The sequence below is a fragment of the Pseudorasbora parva genome, chromosome 5 (assembly GCF_024679245.1).
Source record: "Pseudorasbora parva isolate DD20220531a chromosome 5, ASM2467924v1, whole genome shotgun sequence".
In the NCBI taxonomy this organism is placed as follows: Eukaryota; Metazoa; Chordata; class Actinopteri; order Cypriniformes; family Gobionidae; genus Pseudorasbora; species Pseudorasbora parva.
The window spans coordinates 36,765,181-36,786,482 of NC_090176.1; the positions used below are offsets into that span (position 1 = coordinate 36,765,181).

The 21,302-nt window shown below is 36.9% G+C and overlaps 1 protein-coding gene across 8 annotated transcripts in view; it reads right to left on the bottom strand.

Moving 5' to 3' along the window:
- The window catches only part of dcaf6 (ddb1 and cul4 associated factor 6), a 33,649-nt gene that overhangs the window by 5,583 nt on the left and 6,764 nt on the right, over window positions 1-21,302 (bottom strand). For 5 of the 8 annotated variants that reach the window (XM_067444135.1, XM_067444132.1, XM_067444133.1 and 2 more), the window contains exons 3-13: window positions 19,573-19,665; window positions 18,637-18,822; window positions 18,374-18,487; window positions 17,075-17,210; window positions 16,545-16,756; window positions 12,079-12,172; window positions 9,308-9,424; window positions 8,723-9,100; window positions 5,357-5,536; window positions 3,700-3,759; window positions 1,546-1,798 (exon numbers count right to left, since the gene is read on the bottom strand). In XM_067444135.1, coding sequence (XP_067300236.1) covers window positions 1,546-1,798; window positions 3,700-3,759; window positions 5,357-5,536; window positions 8,723-9,100; window positions 9,308-9,424; window positions 12,079-12,172; window positions 16,545-16,756; window positions 17,075-17,210; window positions 18,374-18,487; window positions 18,637-18,822; window positions 19,573-19,665 — 1,823 coding nt within the window. The remainder of the gene's footprint in view (window positions 1-1,545; window positions 1,799-3,699; window positions 3,760-5,356; window positions 5,537-8,722; window positions 9,101-9,307; window positions 9,425-12,078; window positions 12,173-16,544; window positions 16,757-17,074; window positions 17,211-18,373; window positions 18,488-18,636; window positions 18,823-19,572; window positions 19,666-21,302) is intronic. The other 3 variants (XM_067444136.1, XM_067444134.1, XM_067444137.1) reach the window with 3 other exon arrangements.

Below are 21,302 nucleotides of genomic sequence, written 5' to 3' on the forward strand. Positions count from 1 at the left end.
ATTTGCTTTTGTAAATATTATTAGTTTTTTCCCCTTTAATTTACATAATAATAATGAGTCATTTTAATACTTTAAATTTGTTTAAAATTAATTGTATTTTATTTCACATTTATTTTAATTAACAAAAAACATGTTTAATAGTTTTAGTTTTAAATAACAATATTTACAGTATATATTTTATTTTAGTTACAGCAATTAGCACTTCAGCTTTTATTTCAGTTTCAAGACTTTTATTTTCACTTTTTAGGTTTTTATCAATCTAATATTAGTTTTATTTTATTTCATCTTTATTTCAATTAACAAAACAGTCCTTAATAGTCTTAATTTTAGTCAACAATGAAAAACACTGAATAAATTCTCAGATAATGCATGAACAGATAAAAATGTATGCAAGTACTCAAAGCTTTAGAATATGCGTTAAAGTAATGACTTGTAGGGGAGAGCGGGGCACAACATAACGCTTTTTGACTTTCTCAGTTTATGTAAATCCACTTGGGGTTCAGAGTATTTATTTATTCCCATATTAATTTCACAAATGTCTAGTACAATTATGTGGTTTTGCTTCATTAATACAGTGTGTACTTTTTTCTTGATTTACCCCCAAAAGAATGGAAGTGAAATGTGACAACATGCCCCATAGGTGTGAGGGGCACATTGTAACATGACCAAATGGCAGCTTAAAATGTTACCTGATATAATCAAAAAATACCCAAGACAAACTAAAATATGTTGTCAATAAAAAACAATTTTTAACTTTTTTAAAGAATTTTCTTTCGGCTGTTCCCTTCAGGGGTCGCCACAGCGAATCATCTGCCTCCATCTATTTCTATCCTCTGTATCCTCTTCTCTCAGTCCGACTACCTTCATGTCCTCCTTCACTACATCCATATAAAGATTTTTTTTTTAATCATGAAAAAAAAATTGAGTTTGACAGCATGTTTGCTGGTTAAAAACATAATTATAATAATGAATAATTTCTGAACATTGTCATTATTCACCCTTTTCTCATGGTTTCTCTGAAGAATTCTTAAAACTATAGAATATTATAGCATAGTTATAATAGAGGCTCATTGTAACGCAGTGTTTAAACACACCCCATCTGCACAACTGGGATTTAAACCCTGGCTCGTGTCTTCTGCGGTTAGATAAGCATTAAAGAACGATCTCAACTGTTAAATAACAGATATAAGACTCAAATAATGTCAGATGTCTTATTTTAAATAAACAAGAAACAGAAATTAAAAATAAACTTTTGCTAAAAAAAGCAGTTTTGCTATGGTTAAATAAATGTTCACTGATATCTTCCACAGATTTTTATTAATTTTGGCAAAAAAAATCTCTAAATAATGTTGATATGGCAACTATGCGTGTTACAACTAACCCCACATAAGGCTGTGCCCTGCGCTCCCCTACTTCAATAAACGAGTGACATGTTGATTCAGTAACCACTTTAGCAGACTCAATGAGATCATTCAGTGAAAGATTTATCAGACTGATTCAAAATAACCCCCCCCAGAGGTCAAGGCTGATTCTCTGGCCGCTCACCACTCATCCGTGAAGTCCAGTTTGATGGTGCTAGTGGTGGTGCCCTCCGTGCTGTAGTGCAGACTAAGAACTGGTTCTGCCGTGCCTGTCCGCCCAGGCCCTGGAGGATTGCTTCCGCTCCCACTGCTGTTACCAGAGCTGGTGCCAAGGGAAGGCGCTGATGTGGATGGCACGGTTTCTGTCGTCTCTTGGGAAGCTTTACTGATACCTGTACTCTGATCACTGATTACATGTTCTGCTGCTTCTGCACCTCCTGGAAAGCAGACAGAGGAAACACGACGGATGTAAAACTGAGCTTTCAGAAAGTGCGCTTTCCTTAGGAACATTACATTCGTTATAACTACAGCTAACGACGCAGCTGTTTTGACATATTAGTTAGTTTGTGACGAGTTGGTATTGTGCCTAGAACAGTCGTCAAAAGTACAGCTAAGGTGGTACGGTATCGTTAATACTGAGAACCAACATAATGCAGTACACACAGGTAGCAGCTTCAAATGCCCAGATTTCACTGAGAGTTTTTTTTCCCTTCTTAATATTTACATGAATGTTTAACATTTTAAATAAAGGATAGGAACAGCATTTTCATTTTAGCTGTGCTTCTGAGAATCGTGAAATTTCACTGTAGATATCTAGTGGAGCATAAAAAGGGATTTGTCTTTGCTGCAAACCTGTAGTACACATATATACAAAATATATGTGGGAAAGGGTTAGGTGTATACACAGACTTCATGCCCTAAAGAATTAGATTAGAGTGTGTTAAAGTTCAACAACTGCAAGCAGTTAACTCAAAGCAAAGAAATTTTGTACAATGAAAGTGAAAGTAAGCAAAGAAGTTTAAGCTTTTTTTTGAGCATCTTGTTCTGAAGGGGAATGTGTGCAGACACCAGTTTGGACATGGAGTAAAGAGGTCTGCCATAAAGAGGAAATATCTCTAAAATCGGTTTCCTCAGTTCCTAGGAAACATTCCATATTCCAAAGCAGAATAGCAAGATCATTTTAAAAGAGTCATATCATACAATATTTTTTAATCATTTGATAATTTTTTTTATAAATAATAAACAAAACAATAAGAAAATATAATTAAAAAATATTATAATTGAAAAACAAAAATGCAAAAACTCAGCATTTGTATAATCTCACTCATTACTTCACCATCCGGCCTGCAACATTGCATAGGTGTTGTTGACGTACAATACCGTTCAAAAGTTTCTGTGTGTTTTGAGAAATTACTTTTATTCAGTAAGAATGTAGTAAATTTGATCAAATGTCAGAAAATACATTTATGTTATAAAATATTTATGTTTCAAATAAATGCTGTTCTTTTGAACTTTTTATTAAACCAAAGATGATTTAAAAACAAACCATGATTTCTGAAGGATCATGTGACACCAAAGACTGGAGTAATGATGCTGAAAATTCAGCATTGCCATCACAGTAATTAATTACATTTTAATTTACATTACAATGAATTGTAATATTATTTCACAGTATTACTGTTTTTACAGTAATTTTAAATGCAACCTTGATGGGCATAAGAGACCTATTTAGAAACAATTCAAGAAAATCTTACCGACCCCAAACTTTTGAACGGTAGTGTAAATGTGGAAAGTCATTTCTTAATATTGTTAATATGAAATTTCTGAACAAGGCCTTTTTCTAGTTTAGTTTCGATAAAAACTATTTTAAACAAGGAAGGAAGTTCTGTAATTCTGGAATTTCAAGAAGGTTTTTATAGCACAATAAAGAAAAATCTCGTGATATGACTCCTTTAAGACAAATTCTGATGTTGCAAGCCCACATCAGCCTCACGGAGGGTGAACTCATTAACTAAAGAGTGAGAAACAAATAACCATGTATCCGTGTGTACAGGACATTATTTGAAAGATGAGATTTATATGAACTTGGTCCCAAAGAAGGGGAGAAAAAGACAATCGTGAGAGTTATTGACTTAAGCGCATGTCCATTAACTGATGATGCTTCACAGAAAGCCTCTGTATCTTTCTGAAGTTTCTCTGTTCACTGAAAGGCATATCTGCAGAATCTTCTTAAGATGACTGAGAACAAAGACAGCTCCAATTACTGATGCACAGAGCTCGGGTGCAAGGGAGTGAAAGAAAATCAGGAAAAGGGAAGGAAAAAGAGGAAAGGACGCACCCTGCTCCTCATCCAGAGTCATGGATCCAAGCTGTTTGTTTACCACAGATGAGGGAGAATCTGAAACAAAAATAAGACGTACTGAAAAACTGAAACAACAACAGAGCCAGTACAAACACACAAGTGCAGACCTAAATCCTCAGGAAACACTGCAGCGCAGGCAGGATTAAAAAAAAAAAAAACCTTCCCACAACAAACTCAAAAGCCACAAACTCTGTAAAGAGGATTCTAAGAGGCTTAATTCTGAGTTAAAGACACAAAGCCAAGGGTTAAAGATTGGGTAGGCTGTTCCTAAAAAAAAAAAACTTGAAATGGCATCCAGGAGGAGCAAATAAAGGAGCGCAGTTTATAAAGAACAAACTGATGCACAGTCTTCTTTAATTAAGTATTCCTTTTCAAGCAGAATAAACAAGTCATACAGCAATCCATAGTTCAGGGGTCGAGGATGATGGTGGCAGAAAAGTGTAATCAGATGCCAGACCTGCATTCAAACTGACGGTGACTTGCAGTTACAAAGCAATCAGAAGTCATTCATTTTTGTTATAGGTTTGTAAATAGCAATATGTTAAGCTAATAGCGCAATACTTGCCACAAAATATGCCACAAAATGCATAACATACAGTAGGCCTATCAAATAAAATTAACTATTCCTAAAGTGCCCAGCTTCATAGACAACAATTTGCTCAGTTTGCCTCTAACCATTTCATATTTGTCTACAATAATTGAATGCATCCCATATCACTGTCGGTATTGAGAAGTATTTTGTGGAATATTGCAGAAAGAACAAGATAAATGTGAATCAGGGTTAAAAGTTTAAAATGGAGAAAAATTAAGAAAACAAAAAGCCAAACAGCACCAACCAACTCTATATATGATTGTGTGGTTGCATTCCAAATGAATGAATTAACAAATGGCATATGCAAACATTTGACATCTGACCTCTGCTCAAAATCCAGTAAGTTATCTCACGGTCTACTATCTACAAAGGTCACAAATATTCAGCAAGGATGCATTAAATTGATCAAAAATAATAGTAAAGACATTTATAGTCACCAAAAAAAAAATATTTCAAATACATGTTGTGTATTTGAACTTTCTATTAATCAAGGTATCCTGAAAAAAAAAAAAAATCAATAATGCAGCAAATCACTATATTAGATTTCGGAAGGATCATCTGACAATGAAGACTGGAGTAATGATGCTGAAAATTCAGCTGTCATCACACAAATAAATTACATTTTAAAATGTATTAAAAATCAAATAAATGCAATTCAAAAATAAAACATCTAACCAACCCCAAACGTTTGAACACTTAGCACTAAAATCAAAATGCCTTACAAATCAAAACCTCCTCCAAATGTCTCCGGTGGTTGTGATCCTATATAGGATTTTGGGCAAAACAAAGGGACAGCTATGCATCGGGTGTGCATATGTGATGCTTAAAGAGGTTACTAGGTTTTGAAACAGAGCTCTGCTGTTGATGGATGTAAGTGCGAATGACCAGAAGTTAGATGTGTGCGCGTCAGTGTGGCAGAGAAAGAGAGACACACTTGATAGCCAGAGGTGCAGAAGCAAATCAGGACAGCCATGAGACAGGCAGCCGGAGGGGTCAGGAGGTTAAAGGAGAGCGGGGATGCAGGCTATGAGGGGTTGTAACCTGCAGGAGGGTTTGCGTCAGAAGCAGCGGCAGCAGCCTGTTGGGCTGAACTCTCTGGGCTGGAGGTCACGGGTATAGAAGGGATTGTTCGTCTGCCCTGTCCAGGGGGGTCGGACAAGAGAAGCAGTCTCTGCAAACGTCTACACACTAAACTTACCGGCAGGCGGTGAGGACCATATTCTGACAATGTAGGGTCAGAGGGAGAGAGAAGAGCAGGATGGGAAAATTGATGGGATGGGGAAAAAGAAGAGAGGCAAATCATAGATAAGGAGGAATGATGGGAAAAAAGTGCTAATTAAAGGTTGAAGCTGTAGGCTGAGTGATGACAGACAAGACTGCAGGGTTTCATCACCCGCCGCTAAAAAAAGTACTTTAAACTCACAAGCCCACACATGTTCTATGGTCATGAATGGAAACGCACACATACTAACGCCTGCAATGATACCATGGGCAAATAGGAAGGATTTATCATTCCATAAATAAAAGAAGGCAAAAGACACAACTACTTGTTTCATCCTGCTTTTGTTTGTGTGATTGTTGGTGCAGGCCCTAACAGCACTCAATGTTCAAGAAAGAAACCGCACCCGAGGACAACAAATCAGTAAACACAAAGGCCTTAAAAAAGGAAGCACATAAGAGTTGGATGATTAAAAGCTGATACATGGACTTATTTTATAAACTGAATGAGATGAATTTGACTAGAAAGTTCATAATAAGCACATCATCTTTATGGAGCAGAGATACATCGACTGTCTAAAGTAATTAACTGCAATTAACAATAACTGTAAAAGTAATAAGTCTAAAGTGGGGTGGGGTGGGGGGAATTAAACCATCGAAGAAACTGTGTTTTTTCATCCAAAGTATTGAAAAATGAGCATAAAACAATGTACAATACAGTTTACAAGTTTGGGGTCTGTACTTTTTTCCCTGCTTTTAAAATAGGTCTCATTCTCACCAAGGGTGCCTTTATTTGACTAATAATACACTACATTTTTTTATTGTGAAATATGATTACAAATAACTCTTAATCTGTTTTAGCATTTTTGTGGAAACCATGATCAAAAAAATTCAAGATTCCATGATGAATAAAATGTTTACACTGTAAAAAAAAATTCAGGTCTCCAATTGAAAAATGTCTAGTGACTGGTCACATCAATTTTTTTAGTTGGCCAAATTGCATTTCTGTGAATGAAATTGTATCAGATCACAGAAATTCAATTTGGCCAACTGAAAAATGTAGATGTGACCAGTCACTAAACAAAATTCAATTGGAGAGGCCTGACATTTTTTACAGTGTAGCATTTAATTGAAATATTTTGTCAATGTGTGATTGATAAAAGACATATTTTGTAACATTATAAATGTCTTTAATGTAAATTTTCAATAGAAAATCTTACCGACACCAAACTTTTGAATGGTATAGCGCATGCTTGCTGATATATATGTAGGAATATTTTAATAGCTATAGAAAATGTGGTTACACTTTACAATAAGGTCCATAGTTAACTACATTAGTTAACATGAACTAATTATGAACTGCACTTATAAAGCATTTATTTATCTTTTTTAATGTTAAATTCAACATTTACTAATACATTATTAAGATCTTGTTAACATTATTGCACTGTGATTGTATTAACTGGATTTGTATTAATTAACATTAACAAATATTAACTAATGCTGAACAGAGTTAGTTCATGTTAACTAATGCATTAACTAATGTTAACTAATACAACCTTATTCAGGCATGTGATTGGCTAAGGACAAAAAAGCAGGAAAATATACCATATTTTATAATATAGACCAACCCCACCCCCGCCGCGCCGCGCCGAACAAACTGGTGGCGGATCAATACGGACAGTAAAGCAGGACCCATAACAACTTATTTGAACAAAAAAAATACATTTTATTGTAATAACTTTTTTGTACAGTATGGAAAATAACTAATTATTTGGTGGATGCATTTTTACCCAATTTTAATAGCTAAATGTGCAACATGCACATTTTCATGTCAAAAGAAGGCCTCAATTTTTCTATGACTCTTTAGCCTTTGTAGAAAGCTTTTTTAGAGCCTTTACACGTTTCTTTTGGAATTTGCGCCTGGCATGATAAATTAATCTATAATGACGAAATGGGGGTGCAATTCACATTTATTCCACAAGGTGGCAATGTCTGATACACAATGATGATGTGACGTTTCACTCATAGTTACCTCTGACAGAAAACGAAACAATAATAATTATAATCTGCAAAACTTAAAATGGCTCAGTGATTTACTGCAGAGAGCAAGAACTAAACACAATCATATGTTAGTGTCACTGTCTCTGATGATGGATGTGGTCAAGAAGCTGTCAGTGAGCAAAATATTGATTTTGAAGACGTTGAAAATGAGTTGGAGAATATGCGTGAGATCGCGAATATGAGGCAGATGCTGAATATACTGGGAAACCAGCTCTGACGAGGAAATATGATGATGGTATTAAACATCTGCTCAAACTGAACCCTTCCAAGCTCCAAAAGGGAACGAAATAGGTTTTATTTTATTCTTCTGTAGCTGTTACTCTAACATCAGGAGTTGTATATATTATCGCGACAGGTAGAGGTCTAACGTTATCCATGTTAAATATAGAACCGGGTCCCCAATATGTAAGAATGTTTGGCGAAACAGTCATGCATTTAAGGGTTAAGCTATGGAATGGCTTCAGATGACTTTGTCACCCAAACTGACGTGAAAAAAGCGGGGGGCGCCGAAAAGCGCGCTGTTTGCATATACAGCTAACTTAGTGCTAGCAAATACAAGTAATGTTAGCTGTCAAGTTAATGTTAAATGCAGCTTAAACATCCTGCCATAGTGGAAAATCAATCAAAATCGATCATCTAATCAATCGACAACAAAGTCAAATTAGTAACTTATAGGTTATATATAGACACAAGCAATAGTATACCCAGATCATCCGATCCGGTGATGTTCTTGTCACGATACAGTCCTTGTTGCCCATCCCGCGATCGTGGTTTCGACCCGGGTTACCATGGTGACGGCTGTGAGATGACGGTCAACCCACCAATCCCCCCCGCCCCCGCCATTTTTTTTTTTTTTACAGATCTGCATGATTTACGTAGGTCACATTTTCAGGTCGGAAAATCCGGAATTCCGGATTAATCCGGAAAAATCACATCCCTGCTTATTATAAAGTGTTACAAAAAATGTAAATATATTTTTCTATATAATAAAAGCTAAATAAAATCACAATAAAAACTTTAAATGACAAATTATGTGCATGTAAACATGCTCATTGTTTCATGCTCTTATATGAATGATAAATGCAATGTAAAAAAAGTAACCATTTGTCAATTGTGCCATCTTACCAGATAAAGCTGCCTCTCTAGATGGGGTGGGTGTGGCTGAAGGAGTGGGTGCGGCCGACGGAGTGGGCGTAACCTCATCCTGGCTCTTCTGCTCTGTGTCTGGGGAGGAGAGGAGAGAGGAGGATGTAGCGCTCTCCATGGAGGATGAGCTAGAGGGGGGAGGAGCTGTCACAGTGGAGGAAGAGCCTGAGGAGGAAGAGGAGGAGATGGACTTGGGGAGAGGCTCTGCTGGTGCATTAGGAGCAGCAGGTGTAAGTAGAGCATCAGGGGCAGGCGTCTCCACCACCATCGCTCCTTCAGCTGACACCTCAGTGGGCTCCTGTGCCTGACCCTGTGTCGCTGAGGTCGCAAATGGCCCCTCTGGTCGAGCCGCTGTACCTGAAGCCAAATCATCAAACCTCAAGCTTAGCTTGTCACAGTACATTTAGATTGTTTTGTTTTTTAAGTAGATGACATTTAACTACAGACTTTACACCATTTTATGTGACACATGATTCAACACAGCATTTAGTGGTTGATGTTAATTGACAAATAGGATCAAAGTTGAAATTGTCTCCATAGAGTTCAATGCATGAGCTGTTATACCTCTTGGTCGAGTTTGGGGACGTGCTCTGCTACTCTGGGCCTCGCTGGCCTCTTCGAACCAGCGTGACAACATGTCCGACATCCTCTGCATGAGGGATACATTTGGACTCTGCTCTCCTGCAAAGACAACATATCCCTTCGTAACCAATATCAAACCAGATCAAAACCTCAAATCTTTCCACTCACAGAAAGTAGAAGCAATGGAGCTTCAAGAGCTCACTGCAATACATTGGAAAGTAGAGAAGTGAAGCAGTCTTTATACTAAATCCCAGTGAAAAGCTAACAAGCTCCCCTTAGACGGATAGTGTGTTGTTGATATTCTTAGTCAGAGGTACTGAGAGAGATTAAAGACGTATTGAAAGACACTGGAGACTGAGGGCTTCAGATCGTTAAAAATAATGGAGGCGAATGCCAGTGCGTATAATAGTGCTGTTCATAGAGGAGACAGCTGGAGATGAAGTGGATGTGTAAATGAGATGTGGTAAATCTGAGACACTTTTCAGCAACGAACGATAGTTTTGAGGCTTCAAGACTGTAACATTTAAAAAAATATATAATAAACACAATAACGATATTTTGGATTAACTATGATATTTTAAAATAAATTCAGTTTTTTTGATGATTACAGAGGTGTCATTGAAAGCACTTTATAACAAAGTACTACAATAAGGATATAAGCATGGAGTGGTATTTGTTACATTAAAAATTCATTATTGATGTAGTTTGGCTGTGACTAGGACGTGCTGATTCTAATATAAAATATGCTGCTTTATACAACATCTTTCTAGCCTGATATCGTCATACACAATTCTAGTGCAATTCGTAGCACTTTGGGATTGTTTTTAACTATGAAAAGGGCTTTACAAATAAAATATATTATTATTATTATTATTATTATTATTAATTCTAGTCAGAATTATAGTCTGATACTGCTCCATGTGGCTGTAATTATAGGGCATGTTTTAAACGAACCAGGAAAGACCTCAATTGGATAGACCTACAACCAATCAGAGCAACGTATAACATTAATTGTCAAATGTCAACAGAACTCAACTGCACTGTGTTGCCAAGTCTGCGTTTTTCCTGCGGGTTGACGTCTAAAGTCTTTCTAGCCTGGATGCCAGCCGAACTCAGCCCCACCCACAATATTTGAGCTTGGGCAGTTCGGTCTGGACCTGATCCATAGAGGAGTAATTATGCTGAACAGAAACTGTTTGGACCAATGAAATGGTCAGGGTGGGCTTTAGACGATGATGGGCAGATGATCAACAGTAACGTAATCATCCACGTCATCAAAGGCGCTTGGTTGAATTTGTTCTAATCCTAAACGGAGAACTTGATCGTGTATGCATTTAACCTTCACTATTTCTCTCAGAAATGATGATCATGTTGGTAAGTACTCTGTGATTCCTTAAAATCCTTTTTTTTTACAACACCGACAAAGATTGTTTATTCCAGCGTGCGTGCAGACAGGTTTGCCAAATTATTACAACAAAACCCGCTAACTACTAGCCCAAAACAATAGATCCTCAGGGGAGTTCTCCGGAAAAAATGCCGTTTACGGGGTAAAAAGTGTTATTTTGGCAAGGTTGCCTGCTAAAATGCACATTCCTGGGTCTAAATATCACATAATTGAGGTCGCTTCACTTCAACCAGTGGACATGGAAATCAACTCGCAGGAAAATCGCAGACTTGGCAGCACAGTGCAGTTGAGTTCTGTTGACATTTGACAACTAACGTTATGCGTCGCTCCGTTGCTCTGATTGGTTGTAGGTCTATCCAATTGAGGTCTTTCCTGGTTTGGTTGAAACACGCCCCATAATTACAGCCCAATGGAGCAGTATCAGACTCATATTCTGACTAGAATTGTGTATGAAGACATCAGGCTAACGTCTTTCAGTCCAAAATGCCATAAATTAAAATCAGATTTTTTTTACTATGATATTTTGATGAACTTTTAGAACTGTTTTTGGTGATTTTAGTGGTGTAATTTACAACGCTTATTTACAACTACAAATCACCACAAAAAGCCATCAGCAAGGGTTTTATAGCTATTAAATATGTTGAGGGATGACTTATGTAATTATTACATAAAGAAATGTAATACTTCAACCCTTGTTAGCTCAAATTCCCAACCCTAAAAAATTTGTTTGCCTCAACAGCTGAATCAATCATCAATTTGTGATTTCTGATATAAGAACACATATCTGAAAGATCCATTCCTGGTGCATTAATCTGAAGTCACCCCATTAGTACGTTTGTAAAAAGAGCCCTCTTTGTTTATTTGCCCGTGTATATGTACCATCCGTACTGCTATGTCTTAGGCTGCGTTTACACGTGGCATTAGCATGCAACCTGTATCCAGATGTTGTCCATATACACATTGAAAAGACAAGTGTAAATGTGTTTCTAATCAGAATGTTACCCGTCCAGTGTGTCCTGGTCCAGAGATAGTAAGGACGCATTGTGATCTCAATGTAGTGTAGAAAACTCACTCATTACAAATACAGCAGCCTATATAAATGCTTGCACTCTCTCCTTTTAATCTTGGAATGTGTAGGAATAACATTTGTCTATTGTTTCATCATACAACATCAATGTTGTGAAACAAACTGGTGTAATATGAACCAATGTAAACGCGCCATGTCCCGATTGGCTGATGATCCAACTTGCTTGCTTGGATCACGGTGATCCCAAGTTAATGCCAAGTGTAAATGCAGCCTTCAGTATTTGTGACACCGATAGGGCATGCCTGCATGTTCTTATCTTACCGTCACGCTCCCTCTCGCTCTCAGGCCGAGCGCGCGGTCCCGTGTCTGACCAGTCCCCTCTCAGCCGCAAGCGCTTCACCGGTGGCTGCCTCAGCTGTGGGAACACACATCAACAAGCTGTCAATCACAGTCAAAACCTCTCAGACGCCCTAAAAATAACACACTCTACCCCAAGCCTTGACATCACTTATCTAGACCGGCACGTTTGCAGGAATTATGAGCAACAAACATTTATATGAGGCACGTCTAGTAATGTTAAAGGAGGGTTTAGATGCCCTAACATACAAAGTAAAACACAACATCACGGTTTTCAATTACCAAGAAGATCTCGACCCCATTGACTACTATAGTATTGGGGTGGGGTGGGGGGTACTATGGTAGTCAATAGGGGCAGAGGTATGTTTGGTTGCAAACATTCTTCAAATATCTTCCTTTGTGTACAGAACAAATAAATGTTTGGAACAATTTGCAGGAGATGATGACAATTTTCATTTTTGTGGATGAACTATCCCTTTAAGTTCACTTCAACCAAAGCTCAAAATAAGTTAAAGAAATTTTTCTTTGTTTCGCCAACATTACAATGAAGTACAATTAAAATGTACTGACTTTGTAAGTCTCAATACTGAGACTTTAGTTTGTAAATATGCTAATACTGTACTCTGACTATCTTTATGTAATGCTTTTATATACTAGCTGGTATAAAGCCTTTTATTTAGTAAGGAGGTAATTATCCAAAAAACAAAAACAATTCTGTCATTATTCACTCACCTTCATATCGTTCCAAATATCGACTACAAACAACATTGGATAATATCACTGATTTTCATTATATGACTTTCTGTCCCACAGAAGAAAGTAAGTAAATGAAATCTCTTTGAAATTTAACACTAAATTTGACACAATGTGTAATAGAAGGTCTCTGTGTCCAACAAGGGGTCCATGGTCTGAAAACGTTAAAGACTTTGAGATGGTGATGGGATAAACTATTGAGGCCACCTTTTCAAGTGGCTCACTCTCATTCTTTTACCATCTCAGTCAGTCAGGACACTCTATTTTGGGTGTCAGGGTGCATTAACAAGACAAGCACCAGCTCTAACATTAGACTAAACAGAGCACATCAGAGACCAATGCATTCATTCTAAATATAATGTAATAATGAGCACTACCGCTTCTCTCTACCTCACATGAAGGGATAAAATGAGCTGTTCTTTTTTTACTTCGTTCAGAGGCTGGAGCGGACACATGCAGGTGCTAGTAGTTTAATGCAAAGTGCTGTTTATTTGGAGTAAAACTTGCAGAATGGCTCAGTTACAAGGCACATAATATTTCAAATGTAAATTTGAATTCTTGATTGATTTAACCAAGTTAACCAGCAGTTAACCTCAGTTCCGTCTGGACACCAACCATAAGTTCGCCATACTAACCCCTCAACAATTTGAGACCGCACTAGCTCCACATGTGCCGATAGAACAATTAAGTAAAATCTTGTTGTTGCAGCAAAGATTTATTAAAGTCAGTAGGAGCTCCTTCACTCTCTCTCTGGCAGTCATTGTGCACTAGGTATCTATTTCTGTCTCGGCAGTGGAGCTCCGCGTGTTTCTGCACCTCTATTTGGAAAGGAATGTGATCGCGGGGGATCCGGACACAGCTGATCACACCGTACAACAGCTGAACGCACTGGAGCGGTGACCCAGCACATTTCACCACTACTGTCCCAACACAACACAAGTCTGTACACTGGCAGTTTAGATCAAAGTGACTTGATTAATGAATAGTATAGCGATTAATAAAGTTTACCAAACCAGCATATAGGAATGATTGTCACTGAAGACTGGAGTAATGATACTGAGAATTCAGCTTTCAATCACAGGAATAAATTACATTTTAAATCATATTAAAATAGAAAACTGTTATTTTATATTGTACTAATTTTTCACAATATTACTGTTTTTATTTTACTATTGATCAAATAAAATGTAGCCTCAGTTAGCATAAAAGAAAAAGATTTGTTTTGTTTTTTTAATCCAGGAGCACAGAATAGACGTTATGCTTCTGGCTGATTGGCTTCGATTGTCTTTTCTGGTTGCAAAAAAATCTAAACATTGTGACAGAGAAATTAGTTGTTGCTGCAAACGTGTTGCATCAAGCCTGGTTAGTACGTGCCATGGTATAACAATCACAAAGCCTGTCTAACTTCCTTTGCTATTTCATTCCCTTAAAGCTGCACTCAGTCATTTATTTCCTCATTAAACATCAAACAAAGGAATGGTACTGAAAACTGTACAATTTCACTTGCAGAATAATTTCATTAAACCATCAGTATAGTTAAGATATAAAGATCCCAACTGCATTTTTCCATCCCTTGGCCAGAATCAGTCTTAAAAGGGGAATGTCACTCAGCAGTGCAGCAAGCAGTGATCCACATCCTAAACCAAAGCAGCAATGTCTTTTGATCCATCCTCTCAGACACTTCTCTAAAAAACTAATTTCAAACTGCATCACTGAAGCATAATACTGCTGAGGATTACACAGAGTGCATGAGACAAGAGCGCAGGGAACTTCAAAAGTCCTTTATTTAGTTTTCGCCTTGGGCAAGAACAGACTAACTGCACACACTTGCCCCCAGACCAGTCGCTCTTGACTTTCAGATGTCTGGCTCCATTTTCATTAAGACTGCACATCTCATTGAATTAAAATTGAAAGTGTGATTTGGTCTTGTGTGATTAATAAATGGCAAGAGGTTGCGATTTGATTACATAATATATAGTCTGAATGCTTCAGTGTCTGCAGTCAAGTACACATACTGAGAGGGTGCAGGGGTCTCATGCTTTCACATACTAATACAGTTCACTTTAAATGTGTAAAGTGCTCGTTCGCAATGTGCACTGTGCACAGAAAGCCCCAGGTTCACACTTGCACAATTCCAAAGAGTCCTGGTTATAGTTATTACACAAATCTAAAAAGGAATAAGGATTTTAAAAACAACAATCCTAGTGAAATTGAATCGATTCATTTGAATTGAAAACATTAGTTTGAAAATTGGCATGAAAAGTAAGTTGCGTAACTTTTCTTCCCTATTGTGATGTATATCCAAATTAAATGGCTTCTCGAACTAGAAATTTATTTTGTCCATCAGGAATTGATTAGATTGTTGTATCGTTGTGGTTGGCTATAGAGTGGTGCAGGCATGACATTTCTTTTTTAGGCCAAAATGCCGAAGTTAGTTAGCATTTCAGCACTTCCGGTTCCATCCTCCCAATGTCAATGGGTTTTTTGAATGAGATTTTGTTTTAATTACTGAAATAAGGTCTGTGGTGACACAAGCTCAAGACACTTTTACGCATTATTCTACGACATAAAATACATCACTCGTGAATTTTTGAAGCTGTTACGCGTCTTGAAAAAGGCAGTTGCTAACAAGTGGCTAAATGGAACTACAGAGGCTGTCGGGGAGATTAAAAGTTATCACACCGAACAGGTAAGCCATCTCAAAATTTATTTGAGATGAAAACTGAAAGAGTTGTCAGAAGCTTAGTGATGGTGACGTAGAAGTCGAGCGACCGTAGTTGCAGTTCGCTTATAGCCTACTGCACCTAGTAGGTGCAGTTCGCTTATAGCCTACCTTTAGCTTTTTACTTCTGGTGACTGCATTTATGCTTCAGAATTCATAAAAGTTGTGTTAATCTATGATAATTAAGTATCATAAACTTTTGTTGAGCACTTTTTTGTTATAATCCCAAAGCCTATGGGAAAATCTTATCGAGGGAGACAGTGCAATACTTACTGCCAGTTGGCCTACAAAGTGATGTCATACCTGCACCACTCTTTTTGCATGCTGCAATATTTCATAAAAATAAAATACAAATCACTTTTGCTTTTAATGGTGACTTTAAATCATTGTAAAACATACCTCAAGTTAACCATGTCCCTGTTAAATACTGAAATGCTTGGTATTTGTAATGTATACTGAAATAACAAAATATATGTTTCAGTCGAATCAATCTCTTTGTTGTGGGTTTTTGAGTATTTCCTTTTTGTTCTGCTCTCACAATGTTAAAAAAAAGACAAGAGACACTGTGTTCTTGCGATCTTCTTATCCAATTTAATTATTTTCCATGAATTATTCCACTGGACTTTGCTTGGAAGTCGTTTCTCTCCATAAATTCTCACTCTAATCTTTCTCTCTCCTTATTTTCACAGAGTGCTTTAAATCTCTACTTTTCTTCTTCACTTTTAATCCCCATTAGCATCTCATACTGAGGGAGTGTTTCTGAAGTAGGGAAACACAACAGACAAAACGCTTTATTTTGTTTGTCTTTTAAATATGATGTCAAGAATACTGAATTATCTGTCAGTGTTTTTAAAATGTAATACATCACCTCTTCTCTTAAAAAAAATACCTCAGGTGCTCACCATAAGCTCTGGTGTGAAAATGGCTAAAGAACATCCTGCTGACATCAGCTTACCTCCTCTCGCCGCTCTTCAGAAGGGCCCTTGAGCTCCCTGGCCTGGTCATCTTTGGGGTCAAACAGGTAGATATAGTCAGAGGAGTAACTGACCAGCACTTCTTGCCCATCTTCACTGTAACACAGAGAGGTGACGCGGCAGGATTTGGTGGACAGGTGGGCAGGGACAAAACGCACACACATGCCGGTCGTCCCTCTGCCCATGTAGTTACCTAGCCAAACAGAAAAAACATTTACAGGACAACGTGATGAAAAATTGAAAACTCTAGGCTTGTTTCTAGCCTAAAAAATAAAGTATGATTCAGAGGATGGGAATCATCTGTAGGAGAACTTAAAAATATATACTATCGTTCTCAAATTAGTTCTAAGAGTTCAAGACCTCTCGTTGCGGTATAAGTCTCAGATCCATATCTGGCTCCTAATGCTAAATATAAAAGCTCATGAAATCAAGCAGTAGACATTTGTTCCTCTATAAGCATGATTTAAAGAAGAACAAAAGGCGGAAATGTTGAACATGAACCATTTCTCACCCGTAGCTCTTGTTCCCAGCATTCTTCTGTCGTAGATCCTCACTGAGCTATCTGAACAGCCCACAGCAAGATAGTAGGGGACCAGGGGGCAAATGGATATTGAGGTAGCGGCTCTCCGGCAATTAATCAAAATGTCCTGATAAGGGACAACAGAGGGGGGAGGGGGGTGGAGATGACGTAAAGTAGAACAGAAAATAAAGATGTGGGATAAATAGATAAACATTAGTGAATCAAACACAAAGTGCAAATAGAAACAAGTGTGCGTGTGTGTTTATTGACTGAGATCATTTGGAATATAATCAATAATGTTGGTTAACATTCAAAAGGTCATGATGTTTTTAAATGTTTTTAAAACAAGTTTCTTAAGCACACCAAGGCTGCATTCACTTGATCAAAAATACAGTAAAAACTGAAATAATGTGAAATATTACAATTTAAAACACCCATTTTTTAAATTTATATTTTAAAATTGTATTCAGTATTGTGATGGCAAAGCTGAATTACCAGCAGTCATTACTCCAGTCTTAGGTTTCACATCAATCTAATATGCAAATCATTATAATATGCTCATTTGGTATGCAAGAAACATTTCTTATTATCAATGTTGAAAACTGAAGACTGAATCTGGGATAATATGTATTAACCTTTAATGAATTAACCAGTGCACAGCAAGTATATGCAGTTGCCCAAAAAGTAATAAATATGTAAAAATGCATAAATGCTATTACATCAGTATAATAATACTGAACAATAGACACCTTTGCAGTTTATGGCATTAGATTTAAAAAAGTAATTTATTTTATATTTTAATATTTTATTATTATTGTTTAAACACACCTTAAGTAAAATATATTGTACATAATATAGCCCTGCCTACAAAAAAAATCTCATTGGTCAAAATCCCACTTAACATGTAATTTATATTAAATCTACTTGACAGCTGAAGAACGCAAACAGAGATCCAAACAACAAGCAATGTGTTGTCTCAGCCTCATAAACAAATGCCTTCTGATAGCAACAGAAAGCAATCATGCCCTCAGGCCAATACCGTCCTCACAGCACACACACTGTAGGTTGAGAAATCGAGGTTGGAGGCTGCTTCCTCAGAAATATATCAGAGGTGCTGCACTGCAACAGTGTTATTCACCAGCTGGAATGGTGACATTGAGGGATGTGGGAGGGGAGCCTGATCTCAGATCAGTACAGCCCCTCCCCGGAGCACCACCAGGAAGAAGCATGCTGAGCCTTTGGGTATATTTGGGGATGTGTGTATCTACAACTTGTTCAAAGCCTTCTTACATCTTTACAGTCCTCCTTTGTGCAGCTCGTCTTCATCCGCAAGTCAAACCACCTCACCGTACCGTCTTCTCCACAGGACAAGAAGGTATAGGGGTCATTTGGCACCGTCATTATCTGTAGACAGAAACAGAAAGAAAGAATTATGCGAGACGTCAACCTCCACCTCGCCACACATCGACTACAAACAAAGACACTGCTGACACAGAAGCAGACGTTGTGGATTTTATTTCCTTCTCTCTGCACTCTGTAAATAACACCTGTACCTCATAAGCAGTGCCATAGTGGCATGTGAACTGGCACTGTCTGTTGATTTCTTGGCTCTTCTCTGTGTGTGTGTAGAATATGATGCCATCTCCTGAGCAGGACACAATCTGTTGATCGTTAGTGTGGGGCATAAACTTTGCGCTGAAGATGTTGGCCCGATGTCCTGAACGAATAGTCGTCTTGACCTAAAGACAAAAGTTCGATAATTTTAATTGAACAAAATGTCAACAAATATGGCATTGTTTAGCACAGGTCTGGTTTAATAAAGCTTTGACATTTTAAAATGTCAAATCAGCATTCAACGCATCGACTTTTCAAGATTGTTTAGAAAATTCCGGCTGATACAAAAACAGATAATAATAATGTTCCTGTTATGTCCATTAACTAATAAATGGCTGATATATTAAAAACGATATACTCTGTGTTGTATAGAATTTCACATAGTGTTTTGTCTAAAATATCTTCTCCAGATAATGATAAATTGGTAACACTTTACAATAAGGTTTCATTAGTAAACACTAATTAAAATGAACTAAGAATGAACAATTTTTCTACAGCATTATTTATCTTAGTTCATTTTTATTTGAACATTTACCAATACATTATTAAAATCAAAAGTTGTATTTGTTAACATAAGTTAATGCACTGAGAACTAACATAAACAAACAATTAACGACTGCATTTTTATTAACTTACATTAACAAAGATTAATAAATACTGCAACAAATGCACTGCTATTGTTAGTACATGTTAGTTAATACATTAACCAATGGTAACAAATAATGATAACTGATAAATAAGTCCTATAACCAATATGGTACTGATCGCACGCCATCGATTCAAAGCAATCCAAAATTTAAATATAATGCCTACAGTAGCATGCATCGCAAAAGTGAAATGCAGTTTTATTTCTAGCGGTTTTGTCTTTAACTTACCTTTCTGTTGTAAGGGTTTGTGATAACCAAGTTAGTGTCATCGGAACCTGATAAGATGTATTCTCCTGTTTCATTCCAGGATATGGTGTTAACCTTTGAAGAAACACGAGAACAACCTCATATGAACACCAATGTTGATTGCTCTAAAAAAGAAAAGCTTATTTCTTCTGATGAATAAACTGTGCCATTGTTTACCCTATAGTCTTCATTTTCTTTGAAGAAATAGTTCACCAGAAGCTAACATTCTTTCATCCCTGACACAAAAACGCTTATCATTTCTTCTTTGGAACACAATTTTGAAGAATTATCTTTTGTGTTCCTCTAAGTTCCTACTTGATGACATCATTAACTGAGCTCCACTGATAACACCAGTATATTAACCATCACATAAATTTCTGCTTGAACATTTTAGAGCTGAAATAGACTGAGGTAGTGTGTGCTGCCTGTGCCTTTAAGAGAAAGCAATCAATATTTCATTAACTCGAGGTTGATACGCTCTTTTCCTCCCCTTTCTAGAGCAGCTCAAACATCATCACAGAGGGTCCATTTCCTTTGACCTCTGCCTTTCGAAAATAACATCATTGGGAGGGATTAAGCATTTATCCCTCATTCTGCTCTTCCGTTTTCACTCTACAGCTCTGCTTTGTGTAGTGAGGAGATGGAATTAGATTGTGTTAGATGTAGGAAGATGCATTGCATGTTAAAATAACAAGTGCTGAAAGCACTACAGTCTGAACTGTAGCATTAGGGAATGCGGGGAGTCTGCTTTAAATGAGGCAACACTGGAACAGAACCTGAAACGTTACCCCAAAGTCAGGTGATAAAAGACATCTATCTCTTCTTAAAGTTAAAAATGCACAGTGCGCACTTGTCCTGGGTTTTAAACATCAGCTGACAGAGTTCAAAAAGGGTGAAAGACTTCTGAGCAAATGGAATACACTTTATAAACGGCATCTGTAAAATTCTGTCGTTTTTAGGGAGAGAACTAGATATGTTCATTACGGTAGTTTATGGTCAAACACATATTTTTCTTTAATTTATGAGAAATGTTTAGTTCCAACAAAGAGAGAGCTAGACTTAAGATCTAGATCAAGATATATATATATTTTTTTTTTATGTTTTTTTTTTTTTTTAAAGCTGCATTTATTTGATCACAGTAAAAATAGCATAACTGTCAAATTATTACAATTCAAAATAAACATATTTTATTTTAATATATTTTAAAATGAAATTTATTCCTGTGATGGCAAATTTAAATTTTGAGCATCATTACTTCAGTCTTCAGTCACATGATCCTTCAGAAATCATTTTAATACCGGTGCTGATGCTAATCTAAAGCTGATTTGGTGTTTAAGAAACATTTGTTATTATTATCATCAGTGTTAAAAACAGTTTTTTTGGAAATCATGATAAACTTTTTCAGGATTCTTAGAAGAATATACATTTTTAAAGAACAGCATTTATTTAAAGAAGTAATGTTTCTAACTGTTACTTTTGATTATTTTAGAGCATATTTGCAGGATAACAGTATTAATTTATTTAAAAGAAGAACTTACCGACCTTATCTTCATCAGAATACATAATGATAGATGCGATTTTTTTGAATGGCCAACAACTGAGAAAGATGCTCATTGCAGCCAGATGACACCATGGCATCTAACAGCGGGGGCGTTACAAACATGATGTAGTGTATCTTCTTATTGTGACCCTATTAAAGTGCTACATTCTGT